At 41.4% G+C, this 23,442-nt stretch overlaps 1 protein-coding gene across 3 annotated transcripts in view; it reads left to right on the forward strand.

The window, feature by feature from the left end:
- PLCXD1 (phosphatidylinositol specific phospholipase C X domain containing 1) overlaps nt 1-15,491 on the forward strand; it is a 46,134-nt gene extending 30,643 nt beyond the window's left edge. For 2 of the 3 annotated variants that reach the window (XM_040425157.1, XM_040425158.1), the window contains exons 3-7: nt 3,174-3,310; nt 6,466-6,591; nt 8,299-8,454; nt 10,337-10,535; nt 14,914-15,491. In XM_040425157.1, the coding sequence (XP_040281091.1) occupies nt 3,174-3,310; nt 6,466-6,591; nt 8,299-8,454; nt 10,337-10,535; nt 14,914-15,170 (875 nt within the window). In that variant the 3' untranslated portion in view covers nt 15,171-15,491. The remainder of the gene's footprint in view (nt 1-3,173; nt 3,311-6,465; nt 6,592-8,298; nt 8,455-10,336; nt 10,536-14,913) is intronic. The other variant, XM_040425160.1, reaches the window with a different exon arrangement.
- Nucleotides 15,492-23,442: the final 7,951 nt, after the last annotated feature.

Genomic DNA, 23,442 nt, shown 5'->3' on the forward strand with positions numbered 1-23,442 from the left:
AACCATACTTTGTGTATAGTGTCTGTTTTGGAATAAGATTGGGGGTGTACCTGCAGCATCATCCGAAAACTTGATCCGATTCAGGGAGATTTATATGTACTGTTGGAAACACGTTGAAGGGTATTGTCATAATAAAGCATAGTAGTGGATATACAGTACAGACCAAAAGTTTGGACACACCTTCTCATTCAAAGAGTTTTCTTTTATTTTCATGACTATGAAAATTGTAGATTCACACTGAAGGCATCAAAACTATGAATTAACACATGTGGAATTATATACATAACAAACAAGTGTGAAACAACTGAAAATATGTCATATTCTAGGTTCTTCAAAGTAGCCACCTTTTGCTATGATAACTGCTTTGCACACTCTTGGCATTCTTTTAATGAGCTTCAAGAGGTAGTCCCCTGAAATGGTTCTCACTTCACAGGTATGCCCTGTCAGGTTTAATAAGTGAGATTTCTTGCCTTTATAAATGGGGTTGGGACCATCAGTTGCGTTGAGGAGAAGTCAGGTGGATACACAGCTGATAGTCCTACTGAATAGACTGTTAGAATTTGTATTATGGCAATAAAAAAGCAGCTAAGTAAAGAAAAACGAGTGGCCATCATTACTTTAAGAAATGAAGGTCAGTCAGTCAGCCGAAAAATTGGGAAAACTTTGAAAGTAAGGGCTATTTGACCATGAAGGAGAGTGATGGGGTGCTGCGCCAGATGACCTGGCCTCCACAGTCACCGGACCTGAACCCAATCGAGATGGTTTGGGGTGAGCTGGACCGCAGAGTGAAGGCAAAAGGGCCAACAAGTGCTAAGCATCTCTGGGAACTCCTTCAAGACTGTTGGAAGACCATTTCAGGGGACTACCTCTTGAGGTTCATCAAGAGAATGGCAAGAGTGTGCAAAGCAGTAATCAAAGCAAAAGGTGGCTACTTTGAAGAACCTAGAATATGACATATTTTCAGTTGTTTCACACTTGTTTGTTATGTATATAATTCCACATGTGTTAATTCATAGTTTTGATGCCTTCATAGTCATGAAAATAAAGAAAACTTTTTGAATGAGAAGGTGTGTCCAAACTTTTGGTCTGTACTGTGTATATGTATGTATGTATGTATGTATGTATGTGTATATATATATATATTATATACTCTAGATTATTAAATATAGGTTTTGATTTGCCACCGCCTTCTTTTTGTCGTCTAACTTAGCGCAGATCACGAGCTCGTTTTAGCTTGGTATTTATGATAATATATTAGAATCTCCTTCATTACAGATTCTAATTTATTCACATAAATAATATAGACTGTTAATCGGAGACAGCATAAATATTCCTACAATATCTACTTAAGTCATGGTTATTCATAATCTCCTGCACTCTCGCCCACCTGCTGATGGTTGGCAGTTCTTTCCTAGAGATAAAGGGAGAAAACTAGGTAGCCTGTCAGCCATCAGCAGGTGAGCGGGAAGAGCAGGAATTCATGAATAACCATGACTCTTCTCAGGTGGCCGTGACTCTTTTCTAGGCCCAGTCTGCAATGATTGTGATGTTGGTTCTCGGCAACCACTTACTTTTAACTTTTAAATGACAGACCGCTGAAATCAACTCGCCTGTCTCTACTTTATGCTGCTGTTAGTATGGGCAGCATAAAGTTGATGACAGGTTCCCTTTATTGATATCTCCTGTAACTGGGCCTGACATAGTAGCCCCAGTTACAGGGGAAATACACCCCCCAGAGAGGCTGTATAGCAGAATGCAGGGCTGATCGTGGTCTATGGAAGACCCGACAGCTCCTGCACTCCCCCGGCCCAGCGCTCATTGTGTGTATTGTGTGTGTGTGTGTATACAGCGATCTAGAAGGCAGGGACACACAGGAATGGTCCCTGCCTTCTCTATGGGTTGCCCTGCTGTCACTGACAGCGGGTCCCCCGCTTGGCAGCTGCATGATTAGCGTGCAGCTGCCATCTCTGGAAGGACGTTCCAGAACGTCCATTTAGAGATGAACCCGACCGCCCAGGGCATTTTTAGTCGATGGGCGGTCGGGAAGTGGTTAATCAACTCGTCTCCCAATAAACAGAATATCGAGTGATCAAAGTTGTATGTACCCCAAAATAGTACCAATGAAAACGTCACCTCCTGACTCGCACGACCATCACCAGAAAAACTTAAAAAAATATAGCTTTCAGAAAATGGAGACCCAAAAATGAAATTTTAAAAATAAATAAAATGCTTTTATTGTGTAAAAGTGGCAAAAGAGAAAAAACTATGTAAAATTCATATCTCTGTAATTGCACTGACCAACAAAATAAAGTTAAGATGTCATTTTTCCTGCACTAAATCAATGGCGAAATTGCTGCCTTTTCTTCATCCTGTTTTCCCCCCAAAAAAACAGAATAAAATGCAATAAAGAATGTTATGTACCGCAAAATAGAACCAATGATAAAGGCAACTTATCCCCCCCCCCCCCCCCCCAAAAAAAAAATAGCAATTTGAGAACGTTTGTTAACATTCTTACACTATATCATATAGAGCTCTTTAGAGCCATATTTCTTTAAAAAAATTGGATACTTGAAGTCCTTATCAACATGCGTTATGCACACACTTGGTTTGTTATATAGTTGTGATGTAAGAGCTTGTAAGTGCACTTATAGAAACCAGAAACCACACATAAAATACTCTTCACAAACCTAAATGCTGTCCCTTTATTTCATCATTGGGGGGGGGGGGGGGAGGGGGGAGTGAGGGCTTGGTTTTGAAATTGGCTGTGATTGAGTAAGGGTGTACAAGTTAAACATTGCAAAATGATCTACCAATGCTGAGAATGAAGAGGAAGCAGTGCTGGTGTAGCGCTGTGTCCCCATGCAGCAGCCAGCTGTGCAGTACACTGCAGTGCACCCCCATTCAAGTGAATGGCTAAGCGGCTGTGTTGCAGTTCCCTGCACAGTTGGGTGACCAGCAGAGTGGCTATGCTTGGAAAAAATCTGAAACAACTGCACTACACCAGAAACAGGTTCCCTTTATGGTCACAATTTGTAGAGGTCCCTGTGGTCGGATCTCAGAGTGACATACCATCCTTTTTTGAGATGGGAATAGAAATTAAAATGGATTAAGATTTTTATTTTCCAACATTTTTATAATGCATGATTTTTTTTTTTTTTTTTTCTTCTACCCAGGTAGTCATGACACCATGACTTATTGCTTAGACAAACTATCACCAGTTGACCCTAGTTCTCCTAAGCTGCTGCTCTTTTTGGATAAATTATTTCCTTCTATCACACGCCCTATTATTTTAAAATGGAGTATAACACAGGTATTTATTGTTTTACATCCTCCTTTTCTAGTTGTAAACTGTGAACTTCTTCTTTACTTTATACTCTGACAGCAGATGTGTGTTTATGTTGTTTTTTTTGCACTTCGCTATTACCACTGTATGTGTATATGTATAGTTACAACTATATAGCATATCATTAACCAAGGTTATTTTTACTGTCACCATGAATATGAAAAATAATCTACAGACACCATATTATAGAGCAGGAGAAGCTAAGCAGCATAACCTACAGTGAGGAACATAAGTATTTGAACACCCTGCGATTTTTGCAAGTTCTCCCACATAGAAATCATGGAGGGGTCTGAAATTCACATTGTAGGTGCATTCCCACTCAGACAGAATAAAAAGAATAATAATTCAGGAAATCACATTGTATGTTTTTTAAAAATGTATTTGTCTTGCACTGCTGAACATAAGTATTTGAACACCTGAGAAACAGCAAGAATTCTGGCTCTCAAAGACCTGTTACTGTGCCTTTAAAAAGTCCACCTCTACTCCACTCCTTAATCTAACTTAGTAGCACCCGTCTGAGCTCTTTAAAGACACCTGTCCACCCCAGTCAGTCAGATGCCAACGACTACCATGGGCAAGACCAAAGAGCCGTCAAAAGACACCAGAGACAAAATTGTGGACCTGCACAAGGCTGGAAAGGGCTACGGGGCAATTTTCAAACAGCTTGGTGAAAATAGATTAACTGTTGGAGCAATTGTTAGAAAATGGAAGAGGCTAAAGACGACTGTCAGTCTCCCTCGGACTGGGGCTCCATGCAAGATCTCACCTGGTGGGGTATCACTGATGATAAGAAAGGTAAGGAATCAGCCAAGAACTACAAGGTAGGAGCTGGTCAATGACATGAAGAGAGCTGGGGCCACAGTTTCAAAGGTCACTGTCGGTAGAACACTACGCCGTCATGGTTTCAAATCATGCATTACACGGAAGGTTCCCCCTGCTCCATTCATCACATGTCCAGACCCGTCTGAATTTTGCCAATGACCATCTGGATGATCCAGAGGAGGCATGGGAGAAATTCATGTGGTCAGATGAGACCAAAGTAGAACTTTTTGGTCTAAACGTCACTCTTCTTGTTTGGAGGAAAAAGAAGGATGAGTTGCATCCCAGGAACACCATCCCTACTGTGAAGCATGGGGGTGGTAACATCATGCTTTGGGGGTGATTTTCTGCGAAAGGGACAGGACGAGTGCACTGTATTAAGGAGAGGATGAATGGGGCCATTTATTGTGAGATTTTGAGCAACAACCTCCTTCCCTCAGTCAGAGCATTGAAGATGGGTCGTGGCTGGGTCTTTCAACATGACAACGACCCGAAGCACACAGCCAGGATAACCAAGGAGTGGCTCCCTAAGAAGCATATCAAGGTTCTGGAGTGGCCTAGCCAGTCTCCAGACCTAAATCCAATAGAACATTTTTGGAGGGAGCTGAAACTGTTACTCAGCGACAGCCCCGAAACCTGACAGATCTAGAGGAGATCTGTGTGAAAAAGTGGGCCAAAATCCCTGTTGCAGTGTGTGCAAACCTGGTCAAGAACTACAGGAAACGTTTGACCTCTGTAATTGCAAACAAAGGCTTCTGTATTAACACAGATTTTTCTCAGGTGTTCAAATACTTATGTTCAACAGTGCAAGACAATTTTTTTTTTTTTAATCATACAATGTTATTTCCTGAATTTTTTTTATTTTTTTTATAATTTTTTTTTAATTCTGTCTCTGAGTGGGAATGCACCTACAATGTGACTTTCAGACCCCTCCATGATTTCTAAGTGGGAGAATTGCAGGGTGTTCAAATATTTCTGTTCCTCACTGTATATAGATTTATGGGAGAAATTCTGTATATATGTGTATTTAATTCATTTAAATTCCTGTTCATTCTGGGCTTTGAAGTCCAGGAGCCGATTCTATCAGCGATTTGACAGCTGCCTCTGTATACACAGTCCAAGAGGGAAGCATGTCAATCACTGATAGAACATCCTCCTTCACTCCATAGCCCAGAATGAGCAGGATCGAAATGAATAAATGAAAAGTTTTACTGAATCTTTTCCCTATAAAGCTATATATTGATTTGCTCAGCTACTCCTGCTCTATAACATGCTGTCAGCAGCTCAGACACTATGTTTAACCTGACAGGTTCACTTTAAAGGTTTTTTCCAGACTTGTGGCAGCTGCTGGCCACTGCCCCATCCCACCCTTACAATGCCTCGTTTCTGAAAAGTGGCGAGGACTGCATAAACTGTAAGTTTAGATGGATACCATGGCAGCTCCCTTTGTCAGTTCATCAGCTGATGGGTTACCTAAGAGAGGACCCCAGGTATAGATCTCCATAGCCTTTTAGTATTATTGCCTGTCTCCAGACCTGGGGTCCTCTCTTAGGTAACCCATCAGCTGATGAACTGACAAAGGGAGCTGCCATGGTCTCCATCTAAACTTTACAAAATTAGAAATATCTACGATCGCGGCCGTTGCCGTATGATGTACCATTATGTCCTATTTCAGTTATACTATATATTTGTGGGAAAGGGTTTATGACTCGACTCAGAAAGCAAGGAGTGGCTCTAACAGAAGGAATAGTAGTTCCTTCCTTTTATACTGGTCATTCCTATAGAATCCAGCTCATGGCTTTGGTTTATAAAACTGCATAAAAAGTGCATGTTTGATCCCAATGTAAATGGATTCTGCATTTATGTTATAACTTATTATATATATTTTTTTAATTCTTAAATGTTTTTTTTTTAACACAAAATACAGTTCATGTAATAAGCTATTTGTAAACTTTGCTACAGCTGCAGCTTCTAAGTTTCACAGTACATAGCAAGCTGCAAAATGCGGCCCCTAGTGAAATTTATCAGACTGGCTGACCTCTGACAGCTTGTTTTCCAGCTTCTTTCTGCTCACCTGAACCAGCTCTAAGCTGATTTGTGACCGAATCAAAGTTCACATCAATGTAATAATGTGTGTGTGTGTATGTATGTATGTGTATGTGTATGTGTGTATATGTATATATGTGTGTGTATGTGTGTGTATATATATATATATATATATATATATATATATATATATATATATTTTTTTATAATATTACCTTAATAAAATATCTTTACATGAACTTCCTTGTGCTTGATAGACCTTGAGTGTTACTGAGCAGCTAGACGCTGGAATCAGATACCTGGATCTCCGAATAGCTCAGAGGCCTGATGTTTCCTCAAACCTCTACTTTGTACATGGTCTTTATACATCCCAGACTGTAGCGGTAAGACAAAAATGTGGTCACTAATGGTTGTTCACATATATGGTTATGTCTTTCCACCTTCATGGTACATTGTAGTCCACTTTCAGGACCACATGGAAGGTGCAATTCATTTGAGTAGTGACTTAAGGTGGATTTAGACAGGCTGAGGAGCAGCCAATTGTCAGAAAGGAACGTCAGCTGCTCGTTAAGTGGAGATGAAGCGCTGCATTCGCATGCACAGATCACCTCCACACTATGAGGATTGCTACTGCTAGTGCTCGTCCTCATACAGCTGCACTGTTTCTGGGCAGCAGATCGCCGTTTAGACTGCACAATCTGCTGCCCAGAAATGATGATTGGTGTGCCTGCACTCACTGCAGTTTCGCTTGTTTCTTCGGGTGATCAGCTGCACCTTTACACAAGCAGATTGTTGGGAACAAGTGTTCACAGGAACATTACTTCCCTATAATCTGCCTGATTATTGCCCCGTCTAAATCCACCTTTACAGTACAGTATGTAAGAGAAACAGATATATAATTTCTTTGTGTAATCTAAACTAACTAGCAAAATCTGAAAATTCCCCTTTAAGATGACATTTAAGTTAATGTGTGAAACTTCATAACTTAAAGGGAACCTATCACATTGAACATGGTATCTGAGTTGCAGGCAGCATGTTATAGAGCAGGAGGACCTGAGCAGATTGATGTATAGTTTTATAGGAAAAGATTCGGTAAAAGGTTTATTTTATACATATTAAAGAGGACCTTTCACCGATCCTGACATTGTGAACTAAGTATACAGACATGTGGAGCGGCGCCCAGGGATCTCACTGCACTTACTATTATCCCTGGGCGCCGCTCCGTTCTCCCGTTATGTCCTCCGGTATGTTCGGGGACTTGGTTATAGTAGGCGGAGACTTAGGGGACTTGGTTATAGTAGGCGGAGTCTGCCCTTGTTCTGCTGGGCGTCTCCTTCTCTTTTTTTTTTTTTTTTTTTCTCCCAGGCTGTGAGCTCTGCGATGCGATTGGCCAGCGCTACAGCCTAGGAGAAGGAGACGCCCAGCAGAACAAGGGCAGACTCTGCCTACTATAACCAAGTCCCCAAACATACTGGAGGACATAACGGGAGAACGGAGCGGCGCCCAGGGATAATAGTAAGTGCAGTGAGATCCCTGGGCGCCGCTGTATATGTCATGATACTTAGTTCACAATGTCCGGATCGGTGAAAGGTCCTCTTTAAATTCCTGCTCATTCTGGGCTTTGAAGTGAAGGAGGCGGTCCTATCGGTGAGTGACAACCTTCCCTCTGAGACTGTGTATACAGAGACTGTATCAGAGGTGAATCACTGATAGGACCTGCTCCTTTACTTCAAAGCCCAGAATGAGAAGGAATCTAAATGAATGAAATGCACGTTAAACTGGATCTTTTCCCATGAGACTGCATATCAGGTCTGCTCCTCCTGCTCTATAACATGCTGCCTGCAGATTACCTTGCATTTTCATGGTGACCGGTTTCCTTTATAGGTGTACTCCAGCTTCATAATATCAATGGCCTATGATCAGAATAGGTAATCAGTGTTGGATGGGTGGGCGTCCAACCCCAGGCACCCTAATAATCTGCCGTTTGAATGGGCCATGGCTCCCTTTTGAGGGCTGCAGCTCAATGTATTTTTCACTTTAATATTATAATTAAGCAATTTTACTACTTTGTTTTCATTTATCTTTTCTAGGAAACGCTACATGAGATTGCTGACTGGTTACAGCAGAATCCTCAAGAGATCCTCATTGTAGGGTGTGATAATCTACAGTCCATGCTGACGGAGCATCACATTTCTTTAATTAACTGTATACACAGGATATTTGGAGCCAAATTATGCCCCAAGCATGTATGCGCCTCTGAAGTTATTTTATACTTTTGTGTTCTATTAGGGCTTTACTGCAAAAACCTATAGGATAAAATGCATTAAAGGCCATGTACACCTTTTGGGGGCAATTTTATTTTATTACTGCAATTAGGGATTTGCGAATCAACATCCGAAATCGATTTGCATAAAACATTGTTTCAATACTGTACGGAGCGCTCGCTCCGTACAGTATTGGAATGTATTAGCTCCGATGAGCCAAAGTTATTACCTTGGAACTGAACCAGAGTTCGGGAAATGTTTTTTTTTTTTTTTTTTATTGTACAAATCGATTTATGAAGTTATTAGGCAAAGTCTCCGAGATTTCGCCAAGTAATAACTTTGGCTCATCTGAGCCAATACATTCTAATACTGTATGGAGCAATTGCTCACTACAGTATTGAAACAAAGTTTTATGCGAATCGACTTCAGATGTTTCATCTGAAGTCGATTCGCTCATCCCTAATTGCAAAGTACTCATTTTGAGCTAAAAATAATTTTTTAAATTGGTCTTTATTAAAAATATGGCATCCCTTTTTTGTGTACAGAGCTGTCATGCTCTAGTAGCACCCTTTGGATTTTCTGTCTTTTCCGTCAGACCAGGAGCAGATGGGCTCCTCATCTCTGCTCTCTGACCTTATAAACACTCATTATAGCTCAGTTCTTATCTTAGTGATAAATAAGCTTAAATAAGGGTTTATGACCACTTAGTAGTTTAGAGATAAGATTTATTAGATGACTGGCACAAAGTGAAAGTACCAGTCACACAGTTAGGAAAACAGTTAACCCTTCATTTCTCTACATGGTCGTATCTTTGTGACAGAACAGCTCAATATATTTAATAAAGGCCAATTGAAAAATGATTTTTAGCCAAAAATGAGTAACGTGCAATAAAAAAAATAATAATAATAATTGCCTCTGAAGGTGTACATAGCCTTTATGCTTTTTTTAATGACAGGCCTTGTTCACACTTCAGTGTATCAGTATTTTGCATGTTTTTAAGCTAAGCTGAATGGTGGATGCACAAATGAGAAATGCAGTTTGTTTCTATTATATTTTTCCCATGTTTAGGATCTAGTTCTGGTTTTGTTACAATACTGATTTTAAAATAAGTGTGAATAAGGACTAAGGCTCCTTTCACACAGCTGTTAAATGGGCAGATGTTGGTGATGAGCAAAACCTAATGTATACCACGCTGTCTGCACTTTTTCCTACATGATAACGTGTAACAGTAATGTAACAAAATGGTCAACCTGTTATATAGTCTTCAGACCTTCTAGTTCAATCTAGTAACTCTTAGTTTATGTCTGTAAGTGTAGCTGTATTACCTTTTCCTCACCATGCGGCCCAGATCGCCATGACGACTAACCTTTTTCCTAACAAACTCACCTTCCATAGATGTAATAATGCTCCCATAGTTATTGTAAACCCTCCCCCAAACAGCTATAGTGCCCTTTTTAGACCCCACTCAGTATGATTGCACCTGAGTATCCCACACCAAAATATTACCCTTTTAGACCCCATTATATAATGATGAGTGCCCCACACAGTGACAATGGCCTCTTTGTGTAATAACACCCCGGTTGTGCCCCCTTTTTGAAGGAGAAATATTCCTGTGTGCAGAGCTTTTCTTCCCATCAAGTCTGATGGGACTGGCAATGAGACAAAAAAAGACAACCAGAATGAAATGGTGCTCCATTTCTATATATGCACTTTCCACATTGTGTTAATGCTTTTGGGGCTGCTATAATTTTATTATAAAATTTGTATGTGGATCAGTTTCATGTGACAGTAAGCGCCATGATGAATCTTACATGTCTAATCATCTGTAACGGACCAGTTTTATGAATATGCTCTCTATTTTCAGGAGCAACCAACATTGAGGAACTTGTGGAAGCAAAACTATCAACTTATTGTGTGCTATGACAACCCTTTGGCGTTGCTTTTTGAATATCTTTGGCCATCTATTCCATACTGGTGGGCAAACACAACCAAAACAAGCTTCTTGATCCACTTCTTGGAGAGGAAAAAACAGATCGGACGGCCAGGTATCAAAACATTTTTAGGTGGTTTTACAATTTTATATACGGTACTGTGTTGCTGACATTTTTTTAATATGCATAGATGAGCAATTTTTATTTGTAGGCTTCTATCTCCACTTTATTACGTAGAAGGTTTACCTACCTTCATGACTTTTTATTTTTTATTATTCTCCTCTTGGTGTTTGCATTTAATTATTTAAAGCGTACCTACACTTAGAACCTATTGTAAGTTTGATAAAAAATATTTGTATAGTACTTATTTATTTTTGTACTTTTCGTAGCAAAATGGGCACCTTCGCACTTTGCAATCCGTACACTCGTACACACTGGTGTATGGATTCCCCTGGGGCTGCACTGAACTGTACAGACCAGAGCATCGCTGCTCCTGCCTGTACCAGCGCTGTTTTGCTAAAGCCTGGCATAGAAGGGCTATGTCAGGCTTTAGCAATGTGCTATGCAAGCTCCTGCCCTGCACTCACACTAATAGCCTGCATACCACAGGCTATTAACAGAGCGGAGCGAGTGCAGGGCAGGAGCTCACATAGCACATTGCTCCATACTCTATGGGTGTATGGATTGCAAAATGCAATAGGCATCTGCACTTCAGGTCCATATTTCGCTTGCAAAAGTAAAAAAAAAAAAAAAAAAAAAAAAATCGGTTTTAAAGAAGTGTAAGTGATGGTTTAGGTACACTTTAAAGGGGAATTCTGGTAGGTATAAGTTATCCCCTATCCACAGGTATGCGATAACTATCAGATCAGTGGGGGTCCGTACCCCCTGCAGGCCCCTTGCTAATTCCCTAAAATGACCGTAGTCGCTGGACGCACATGTGCACAGCCGCTCCTTCAATTTCTATGGGAGTTCCTAAGGGAGCCAAGTACAGCTCTCTGCTATCTCCGTAATTCCCATAGAAATGAATGGAGCAGTCATGCACATGTGCGACCGACCACTCTGGTCATTTTAGGGGAGCAGCAAGGGGACTGCTGGGTGTACAGGGCCCCTGTTCTCGTGATCAGTGGGGGTGCTAGCACTAGGACCCCCGCTGGTCTGATCGTTTTCCCCTATCCTGTGGATAGGGATAACTTGTACCTACAGGAATACCTCTTCAAGACGTCATGCACATGACCATATGTATTTTGCGATCCACAAAATATGCATACAGTCCATGTTGCATCTGCATGTTTTTGCAGATCCATTGACTTCAATGCAGACCACAGACCCATTAAGGTCAATGGGTCTGCAAAAAAAAAGGGGATGGCAAACTGACTGCATCCATATTTTGTGGATCTGCGATTTTCAGACTGCAAAACAAATGCGGTTGTATGCAAGCTCATATAGGTTTGGCCTGAAGCTCATATATAGGTTTATGTCTTCAAGTAGTCTGTGACAGACTATAAAAATTGTGTAGTCTGATTCTGCAGTCATACTTCCATTTGTCTCCTACTAATATATATATATATATATATATATATATATATATATATATATATAGTAGGTTAGAAGGGATGCCAACATAAAACAATAGATTGTTAAAGGGGTTGTCCACTTTCTACATAGCTTTCACACATGCCATACACAATTGTGTAAAAGCATAAGAATCCACTACATTGCTTTTGGGCTTACCCCTTGTGCCCATGGGTACCAAAGTACAGATGCAGTGGTGTCCAGCATTCCCAAGATGGCAGCTGCTAAAAAGGTTCAGCACAGATGCAGCACATCGGTCACTGCCCCAAACTCTTTCAGCCACCATCTTTGAGAAAGGTATGGATGCTGCAGCATGTTTATATCAGACCCATGGGCACCAGGAGGGGGTGGGGGATATCTGGCTAAGGTAAGCAATGTAGCAGATTGTTATGCCTTTACATATTCTTGTAAATGACCAATCCCTTTAATTGAGACTATTTGCAAAGTTGCTTTATTTATTTTTAGTGTTAAATGCACTAACATAGCAACAATTGGAAAAAAAAGTTCTATAACATGACTTGGTAGCAAGTAAAATTTAAAAGGGTTTTCCTAGACTTTAAGGCTTCATGCACACGACCATATGTATTTTGCAGTCCGCAAAAAATGGATCCACAAAAAATACGGATGACGTCCATGTGCATTCCGGATTTTGCAGAACGGAACAGGTGGCCCCTAAAAGAACAGTCCTATTGTCTGGAGTGCGGACAATAATAGGACATGTTCTTTTTTTTGCAGAACAGAAATATGGACATATAGACACGGAGTAACTTCCGTTTTTTTATTTGTTTTTTTTGCAGACCCATTAAAATTAATGCGTTATATCGGACCACGCGTTCCCTATCCAATCAGAAGAAAACTCTTCAAGCTCAACTCATCCAATTTCAGATATATAGTCATTCCTCCAGATGTTCCTGTGGGATATCAGAAAACACGCTGATAGTGAAGCACTGTATTCCACTACTAATACCACTCATCTGGTTGTACTCGCAAGCGTAATTAGTTATGCAGGTGCATCACACAAAATCAGAGGCTTCGCTTTCTTTTTCATCTCTTCAACAACGCTGTATAAAATATTTTAACCGCTCGAATAATGAAGCACCGCTTTAAAAACCAGTATAAAATTGGGTTTATTATACTCGTGAACATAAAACGGTAACAGGCAATGTAATAAAACAATCTAACGATCCTTCCCTTATCTCTTTTTTACTTCACTCACGAATCCTTCATTCATAAATCTCCTTCAATTCCTCCTCCAGCCCGTAGCAGCTCAAAAATAAGTCCTCTGGGATCCTTCTGGTGGACCTTCTTAAAATGCATGGAGACTCCATGGGTCTCCAGACCCTTCCTGATATTCTTTATGTGCTCTTTCAGTTTTCTCATTGTCTCCATGCATTTTAAGAAGGTCCACCAGAAGGATCCCAGAGGACTTATTTTTGCCGGAGTAGAGCTAGTGAGAGGACTGGTGGGGAGGAGATACAGTTAAAAAGATAGATCAGCGGGTGGTTAAGTGGATATATGAGCTTGATACAATCCAACCACACGGACTTAATGTGAAATTGGACTTGAAGCCGTGCCTGGTGGATCAGCGGTGATCTGTATGAGGACAGGGGTGTGTCGCCGCTGACCAATCGGGGAAGATAGGTGTGTATCACATGAGCTGCTACAGGCTGGAGGAGGAATTGAAGGAGATTTATGAATGAAGGGTTCGTGAGTAAAGTAGAAGAGATAAGGGAATGTACTATAACAAGAAATAGTGATAAAATTGGCAATGCTATGTATTTATTTAATCTGTGGATGAGGGATGACACTTTGCTGGTTATTGGAATTTCATAATATTTTTAATTAAAGGTTGTTGTAGGCAATGGGGGAGGGGTATGAGGGTATTTAGAGACTTGTGGGAAAAAGTGTGGAACATGCCCCTAATGAAGCTTGGAGCGAAACCCGGGTCAGGCGGGATCGTTGGTTTGTTTTATTACATTGCCTGTTACCGTTTTATGTTTGTGAGTATAATAAACCCAATTTTATACTGGTTTTTAAAGCGCTGCTTCATTATTGGAGCGGTTTAAATATTTTATACAGTGTTGTTTAAGAGAAAGAAAGTGAAGCCTCTGATTGTGTGATGCGCCTGTATAAATAATTACGCTTGCGCGTACAACCAGATGAGTGGTATTAGTAGTGGAATACAGTGCTTCACTATCAGCGTATTTTCTGATATCCCACAGGATCATCTGGAGGAAAATAGTAGTAGTGGGACCTGATGTTTTGCCTATATATATGAAATTGGATGAGTCGATATAACGCATTGACTGAACTGTGAATTGTGCCTACTTCACTCTTGGGAATCGCTGCGGTAAGTCCTGATAACAACAGACTGGAATCTTAAAGTTTTGTTTCTATTTTCCATTAAAATGAATAGTTACGCATATGGTCCGCAAAAAAAATAACTGACACGCAAAGAAAATACGTTCGTGTGCATGAGGCCTAATACTGATGACTTAACCTATCCTGAGGATATCGGTGGTGGTCTGACACCTGAGACCACCGGCACTGGGGCTTCTGTGAGCACCACGGGTTTGTCCGTGCTCACCAAGCACAACACCGTACATTGTATAGCAGCTGTGCTTGGTCAAGCACTCAGCCCCATTCACTTCTATGGGGCTGAGCTGCTCCTAAGCCAATGGACCAATTTAATGTGTCATCACTGGCCTAGGAAAAGCTGAGAGAAGCCCATGGCACTACTGCGAGCGCCAGTGCCTTCTCAAACAGCTGATCAGTGCAGGTCCTTGGTGTTGGACCCCCACTGATCAGATAATGGTGACCTATTCAGAAGATAGCTCATCAGTATTAAAGTCTCGGAAAACCCCTTTTAAAGAGTTCTGTTATATGTTTTAACAAAGCTTTTTTTTTTGGGATTCTAATTGTATTTTTCTTTTTACAGATTGTTTTTTTGTGGCTGGTCTCAATTTAACTGAGAATTCAAGTTACATCTTAAAACACCCATTTGGTTCTTTGAAAAAAATGACTTTACCTAAACTTCCATTTTTGCATAAGTGGGTAGAAAAGCAGCATCCAGGAGTGAGCAGAGATGCCACCAACATTATTGCAGAAGATCTTATTGGCTCTGAGGACTTTGTTTCTGCTGTCATTAAGCTCAATATGAAGTTAGACAGAACTCATGCGCTTTTGAAAAGATAGATCACTGAGCTGTAGGACTTCAAATGTATTACTTTGCTCTACTAAAATGACTTGAAATACCGTTGGGGGTTTTCAGGTGCCATGTGTATAAATAGCAATACCACTGGTATAACAACATGCCATTGTGCTAAAATAACATGGATGTTTCCAGAAAAAAAGCACAAAAGTCTGCATAAACTACCTCCTCCATGCAATCCTCAGTGTCTTCTGGACTTGAGAGGCCTGTATTACAACAGTCATACCACAAAACTTCCATACTTTATAGCTTTAGACTTAGAATAACCAGTGCTTAGATTACACATATTTTAGAATTCATATGAATAACAGAAAAAAGTCTTATTGAACTTCATAAGTTTTTTTGGGAGGGAGGAGAAGAATATAAGCGGTGCCATCATGGAGGTTTTGTGAAAAGGAAATTACCAGTAAGACTAATTCTGTTCCCCCCCCCTCATCTCCATGACAGCACCTTACTACGAGAAGTAACTGATTATTAATTTATGGTGTGACAACTGCCTGAAGAACTTTTCTTCCATATTTAAGGTCCCTTTTTGTATCAATGTCTACGCTATAGTGTTTAATAAAAGTATGAGGGTTGGACCATGTTGCTGCCTTACATATTTGATCCAAAGAAGCAAATGGTCTTTCCGCCCAGGATGTCGATACTGCCCTAGTAGAATGAGCTTTCAGGTTAGAAGGTGGTTCCTTCCCCATTACCCTGTAGGCCAACGTGCTATAGTTGCTCTAGAAGCAAGACCTCTCCTATTTCCCAAGAAGTGAATAAAAAAACTATAGGATTTTCTCCAGTCTTCAGTAACTGATAAATATTGGAGTATGCATCTCTTGACATCTAAACTGTGAAAAGCTTTTTCTGCTTCAGATCTAGGATTATTGCAGAATGAGGGAAGAACACCCTCCTCCATTCTGTGGAAATCTGACACCACCTTAGGAAGAAAAGAGTCCTCAAAATAATTCTATCATCTCTGATGGTTAGGAATGGCTCCCTGACCGAGAGAGCTTGTATTTCATTAACCCTGTGAGCTGATGTGATGGGGACAAGGAACACTGTCTTGACGGTCAAGTACTTGATGTTTACCTCCTCCAGAGGTTTAAATTGGGCAATAGTAAGACCTGAAAGGACTAGGTTTAGGTCCCAAGGTGCAACTATCAGTCTTAGTCTAGGTCTGAGTCTGTCAGTACCCTTCATAAACCTAACTATTCATGGGTTAACAGCCAGCTTTACATTCAAAAAAAAAAAAGCTCAGAGCAGATATCTGCACTCTGAGGGTGCTAGGTTTTAACCCCTTCCTAAATCCTGTAAGAACTCTACAACTGAAAGGATATCCCCCATTTTAACTGCAGGATTTTCCAAACACCAAGGCATATATCTTTTCCATATCTTATGGTAGATTTTACTAGTGACTTTTTTTTCCCTACTGGCTAACATAATGCTAACTACAGAATCTGAAGGGCCCTTAGATGTAAGAATCAGCCTTTCAGGATCCATGCTGACAGACACAGACTTGTCACCTTTGGATGGGAGATCGGACCTTGTGTTAGAAGGTCTTGGGACCAAGGTAAAGTCCAGGGGTTTTCCCTGGTAAAAAATTTTTTTTCAGGAGCGGGTACCATGATTTTCTCGGTCAGTCTGGAGCTACTAGAATGACCTTTACCCTGTCCTCTCATATCTTCTTTAAGACTCTCTGTGTTAAAGGTAGCGGGAGAAAGCAGTAAACTAGATTGAAATTCCACCTGATCGCTAGTGTTATCGCAATTCATGCGATTCTCTTCTTCTTTGTGTGGTGCCAAATCAATTTGGGTTGTAAATATGAGCGTATACAGCTTTCTCAATGAGACCAACACTGGCTGGTATCATGGAAAATATGCCATCATTTATTCAAGTAACATACACTTATATAGGAGATGTGAGGTAGACAAAAAGGGTGGTCCTTAAAGAAAGCATATTGGCTCTTTGCCAAAATGGGTGTAGTGTGCCAACTTTATCCCTGAGTTTCATTGGCACATTTGAAAAAGGCAACCTAACTCCCCCTCGCACATCTGGTTAGCTGCCATCTTGTAGACAGAAAAGAGTAATACAGTACATATTTATAGAGAAATAAAACCTCTCTCACAATTCCCTCCTTTTGTGGTAAATAGATACAAGATGAATAAGCAAAGTGAGGTACTACCCCAACGCCCTAAATGGTGAAGAGCTGGATTTTTCTTATTGCTTCACCAGGTCCCCCCAACTCCCTTTTGGGTTTGCTTTCATTTTGTTCTATATACTCCGCAACCATCAACAAGGTTTTATTTGTTTTAGGACGGAATTGCGTTCCTCAAAGAGGTGCTCATAATAATCTTTGGTTTGGACAGTATGACAATCATGTACATAGTGTTTACAGGCATGGTCGAACTGAACATTTTAAAAACTATTTTCCTAAAACAAGGAACCATACAACACCCTATTAATGCCTATACCAAAAATACTACTACTAGAGTAATTAACAGATTAGCCAACACACTAGACCAGTTCCCAAACCACTGTTCTAGCCATGAAGTAAACGGGTTATTGTTTCCAGAGTTTTCCGTCAGTTCGTTCGATAAAGCCGTCAGTCCTTTTAAAGCCTTGGTGAGGTTTCAGTGAGGGGCAGTGTTGTTTGGAATAAAGGTGCAGCAGGAACTTCCAATCATCTTGCAGACTCCTCCTTTTTCTGCCAAGATCATGTCGAGGGCCAGTAAGTTCTGTAATGCCATCACCGTTGAAGAGCTCAGTTGTTCCGCTATTCCTTTCACCACATCTCAGGTATAATTCACGAATCTCTGTTGATTATAATACAAATAGTTAATCCAGTATACATTTTTATTTATGCCAATTATGGGAAATATTGATTCAAACCTGCAGCTATCTGGTTTCTAGCCTTGAATTCATCAGGAACTCCTCTAGGGACTCCTATAGCATATATATAAACATGAGAATCAAAAGATGTAGGGAGTGACCTCCTTAGCTGTGACCAGACGTTGGTTTGCTTATTTACTTGATCCCATTAAGGAGGTGAAAAATAGAACAGATGGTATCACAACCTACCTTAATCAGGGTACATTGACCAATCCATTCCATTCGTATCCTGGGTCGGAGTTTCAGGTCTCCACACAACCACTAGATATCTGAGTGTTGATAAACCATCCGTCAGGTAAGCATCAGAGTCACTACTTGTCTCATTTAGATAGATGATATAGGAACAATATATCCTGGAGGGAAAACACCATTGTCTTTGCCTGTACCATTGCGATTAAAACAGGTATAATTTCCAGGGTATGGTGTTATACCGAAACCCATATTGTCTCTCTCATGAACAGTAGGATAGAGCAATTCTAATGTCCTGCAGCGGGAGATGTTATTACTTGGAATAGTTTCAGTGTACATCTTAAGGATGCACCTGAAATCCTCAGGATCGGTAATCTCATTCAAAGGGAAAGGTATTGTACCCAAATGAGGTCGAGCTGCAGCACAGTCTATGCAGTTGGATCGCTTCTGGGAAAGAACAGTATAGCGGATCCACTCTATCCATACATTTGTATCTGAAAACAGTCTCTAAGGCCAATTTGTCTTCATACTTTATGTTTGCCAAATTTTTAATGTCAATTGTGGGTAAAGAGGTAGGAGGTACAGGTGAACCGGAACTTTGAGACTTTATTTTTATCAATGTTCTAAATATGGAATCTGGGATTCATTCTAACTGTGCCTTTCCCCCTGTACAATATAGACTGAACAGTAAGGCATGCAAAAACATTACGGACCTTGCAGTCATTCCGGCACTTGATGTTCAGGTACTTTTTTTACAGTGCGATGCGTGGACCCAATTGGGCTTTCCTTCCCACTTGACAGCAGTGGCGGTGGTTAACAGTACTTGATGTGGACCCTCAAATCTAGGATTTTCCGCATGTGTCGTTTCACCACTATCGTATCTCCTGGTTGTAGGGAATGAGTTGCCTCTATGCTGTCTGGATCTGGAAGAGAAGCAAAAACTTGGGAATACACATTAGACAGTCTGTTTGTAAGACAGATAAGGTACTTTGAAAGACTACTATGCTGTATCTGGAGTTGTTGTGGAAAATAGAGTCCTAATCTAGGGGCATTCCCAAAGAGTACTTCACATGGAGTCAGGCCTGTCTTCCGGTTAGGTGTATACCGGATGGAGAAAAGTGCCAAGGGTAGACACTCTGGCCATGGCCTTCTGTATTTTTGATTTTAATTGTGCCGTTGAGTCGCTCTACTCTACCGCTGCTTTGTGTGTGATACGCAGTATGGAAAGCTTGTTCAATACCCAGGGCCCCCATAATTTCCTGCATGACCTCCCCTGTAAAGTGAGAACCTCGGTCACTCAATTGTCTGTGGGACCCCATACCGGCAAACTTTCTCATTCAGAAGTTTCTTGGCTGTGGTTTGTGCAGTGGCTTTGGCCACAGGATAGGCTTCTGGCCACCCAGAAAACAAATCTACACATACCAAGACGTATTCTAGGGTCCCAACTTTGGGTAGTTGGATGTAATCTATTTGCAGTCTTTGAAAGGGGAAATCGGGCCTGGGAGTGTGCCTCAAATGTGTTTTTACCGTCTTTCCTATGTTGTGATGGGCACAAATCCTACAAGCCTGAGTAAATTTGGCTGCAGCTACACTGAATCCTGGGGCATACCAGTGATCATGAACAAGAGCAGTCATCACAGTTTTGGACAGTTCCGTATTCCCATGAGTGGCCTGGGCTGTGACTGGGAACAAGGCACGGGGCAAACACAGCTTTCCTCTAAATTCCCACGCTCCTTTTGGGGTCATCACAGCTCCTTTATCTATGCTGCCTTTTCCTCTTTGGTTGCTTGAGACTGTAAGGTTTTGAGTGTTTCAAAGCTAACTGGTAGGGAGATTTGCTGTTGTACTGCTGCTATCCCTACAGGATCATCTCTGGGTTTCTGTGCAGCAGCTTTTGCTGCCAGATCAGCTCAATGATTGATTTTCTCGAGCTTCAAGGGTGTAAGGGAGAGGGCTTACCAGCCCTCTCCCTTTTTGGGGAGAGGGCTGGTAAGCAGCCATGCCTGTTTTAGGTCTTTTGTTGAACTAAGCTTCTACACCCTTTGCCACTTTCAACAAAATTGAGGGCTGTATAGTTCTCCATTCAGGCATAGCTGATACCAGACCCGTGCGAATGTTTTCCCCAAGACCATCCACAAAAGCAGCACTCAAAATTCTCCCATGCATGTCTGAGGTGTGCTTAAAACCCATATCCACCCATCTTTGCTGGAGCCTAGTGAAAAATTTCTCCATACTGTCTGATATGCATCAGGACAGAACAATGTAACAGACTGATCACCCAATCGCTTTTTCCCCCATTCTGTGAGCTTCACTATGTATTGCTCACCAGACAACAAACAGGTATCATCTCCCTCACAAGATCCCACTGCAGAGGCTATAATCTGAGAGAAAGAATCACCAGCTTTACACTGGACTAAATCTTCCAAATACTGCCAACAACCTGAGAAAGGTTTCCGTATCTTCGCTCACTCCTTACAGAACGGCATGGGGAAGTCCTCTGGATTGGGGATTCTACTCATCATGGCCAGCATCTCACTAGGGGACCAAGGGCGATACACAGGCTCATCAGGGCTATCATTTGGACCCCTGAGAGGAGCAGCTTCAGGGGTTAGGTGCCTGGGCGTACAATAGGCCGGGGTGGATTTGGGGTGGATGATACAACTGGGGAAACTAGGTGCAGCAGATTTCGTACATCAAAAAATCATGCTGGGAACCCCACATTTTCTTGTGACTGAAATCCACTCCAGTCGGCATAAGGACTTAGAGCGGGTGCAGCCCTAGATTGAGTGGATTGGTCAGGGACACTTCCAGTAGGCATCATAGGGGCAATCACTGCAGGCACATTTTTTAAATGGTGGGACATACAATTGGGAAGGGTTATTTGCAGACATCACTGGATATAATCCAATACTTGAACCTATAATAGGAATTGTGCCTGTCTTTGAGATCTACAGATAACACACGTTACTAGTTTCAGAATTTTTGTGCCTGCAAACACACTCCCATCCCCCATTAGGGGGGGGGGGGGTTTCCTGTGGAGGGAGTTTCAGGAGATGGGGAAGGGATGGAAGGAGCAGAAAGCACGGTGGGAGGTGTCCCTGTTGGAAAGGAGCACATTCCAGAGCAGAGTGCAGAGGAGGGGCCGACAGAAGGAACAATAGGAATTTTTGTGGAACTACAAGACACAGAACAACTAGTGGAGGTTACAGCAGATGGGGTGGGGGAAGGGAAGCCATATGGCAGACTGTCCTGTTCTTTGTTTTCTACGACATTCAAATCCTCCATCTTACAATATAAATATTGTCCATTTTTCTCAACTTCTTTCAACTTTACATCCGTCACATGAGTGGACAACTTCCACCATAACTCTGCTTGCATCAGCCTATTATTATCTCTCAACCAACCTTTCTTTTCCTGCATTATATTTTACCAGTTTCTGGCATACCAATTTTTACGCATGAACGATTTTAACTTAATAACAAACTTTACCTTCTCTTTCTCTCATCAGCTGAGCTGCTGTTAACATCTCCTCACTATATCCTGCAACATTAGAATTTCCCATTTTTGTGGTTGCACAAAGATCAAACGATACTGATTACTATCGAACCCGCTAGCTAAGAGCAGTTTTACAAAAATCAAACAATATCTAATTACTATCAAACCCGTTAGCTTAGAGCAGTTACACAAAGATCAAACGATATCCAATCACTATCGAACCCACAAATCTTTTGGTGAAGACCCCTGGTCCATTCACCGGTTAAAAAAACCTTAACTTCCAATCGCCTATGATAATTGGTGTTAACCCTACTCCTAAATCCTCAAAACTCGCGTCAGAGCTTGGCTGGGATCCAATTCTATGTCACGGATATCAGACTCAGCTGTCTACCAATTTCCGCTTTGTTTCAGTACGTCCTACCACACAAAGAAGGAATTATTCAAACGAGTTCTTTCTTTCTAAAGGACAGATCAGCTACAATTTGAACCCTTCTATAGCGATAACACCAATTCAACTCTTTAGAATCCACTTGGGCAAAAGGCTCAGAGAAGGTATGTAAGAAAAAAAGCTTTCTTACCTTGCTGCAGCGTGTGACCTCGTCTGATGGTTTTGCGCAAGTCCTCTCGCAGCGTTTGAATCAGAAGCTACGCAAGCTGTCTGCCCACCCAGGGACGTAAATTCTATGTCATCGCAATTAATGCGATTCTCTTCTTCTTTGTGTGGTGCCAAATCAATTAGGATTGTAAGCATGAGCTCATACAGCTTTCTCAATAAGACCAATACACTAATAGTAGTGTGCCAACTTTATCCCCGAGTTTCATTGGCACATTTGAAAAAGGTATCCTACTCCCCCTTCCCTCCCACAGTGACATTAAGACAAAGAAATGCACACGAGGCTCACACATCTGTTTAGCTGCCATCTTGTGGACAGAAGAGAGTAATACAATACATTTATAGAGAAATAAAACCTGTCTCACACACTAGTGCATCTGTTCCTGCACTTTCTCTGTTCCTTGGATCCAAGGAGTAGTAGATCGGTAGTTTTGAGTTGTTCTTGTTCGCAAATAAATCTATTTGTGGCATCTCTCATTTCTGGACTAGCAAGTTGAATATTTCTTCCTTTAAACTCCACTCTCCTGGATACAATCTTTTCTGGCATAGAAAATCCGCCTTGACATTTTGTGTTCCTTTTAAAAAAAAGACTGCTGACTTATACAAACCCGAGGGCGAGAGTACACTCGGGGGGGGGGGGGCTTTCTATCTCCCACCTTTTTCCTCCAAAAAGGCACACGGCAGGAGTGTCCCTTATCCCTGCTGTTGTTCGACTTAGCATTAGAGACTTTGGCTCGGCTATTAGAAGGCTCGGACCTGTACTCAGGCATCAAAATTGGTAAGAAGGAGGTCAAATTGGCCTTATACGCTGATGACCTGCTGATATTCATGTCCAATCCTAAACAACATATGCGCCCCCTGATGGGGGGGCTTTCTATCTCCCACCTTTTTCCTCCAAAAAGGCACACGGCAGGAGTGTCTCTTATCCCTGCTGTTGTTCGACTTAGCATTAGAGACTTTGGCTCGGCTATTAGAAGGCTCGGACCTGTACTCAGGCATCAAAATTGGTAAGAAGGAGGTCAAATTGGCCTTATACGCTGATGACCTGCTGATATTCATGTCCAATCCTAAACAACATATGC

Source organism: Bufo bufo, chromosome 3 (genome assembly GCF_905171765.1).
Source record: "Bufo bufo chromosome 3, aBufBuf1.1, whole genome shotgun sequence".
Taxonomy (NCBI): Eukaryota; Metazoa; Chordata; class Amphibia; order Anura; family Bufonidae; genus Bufo; species Bufo bufo.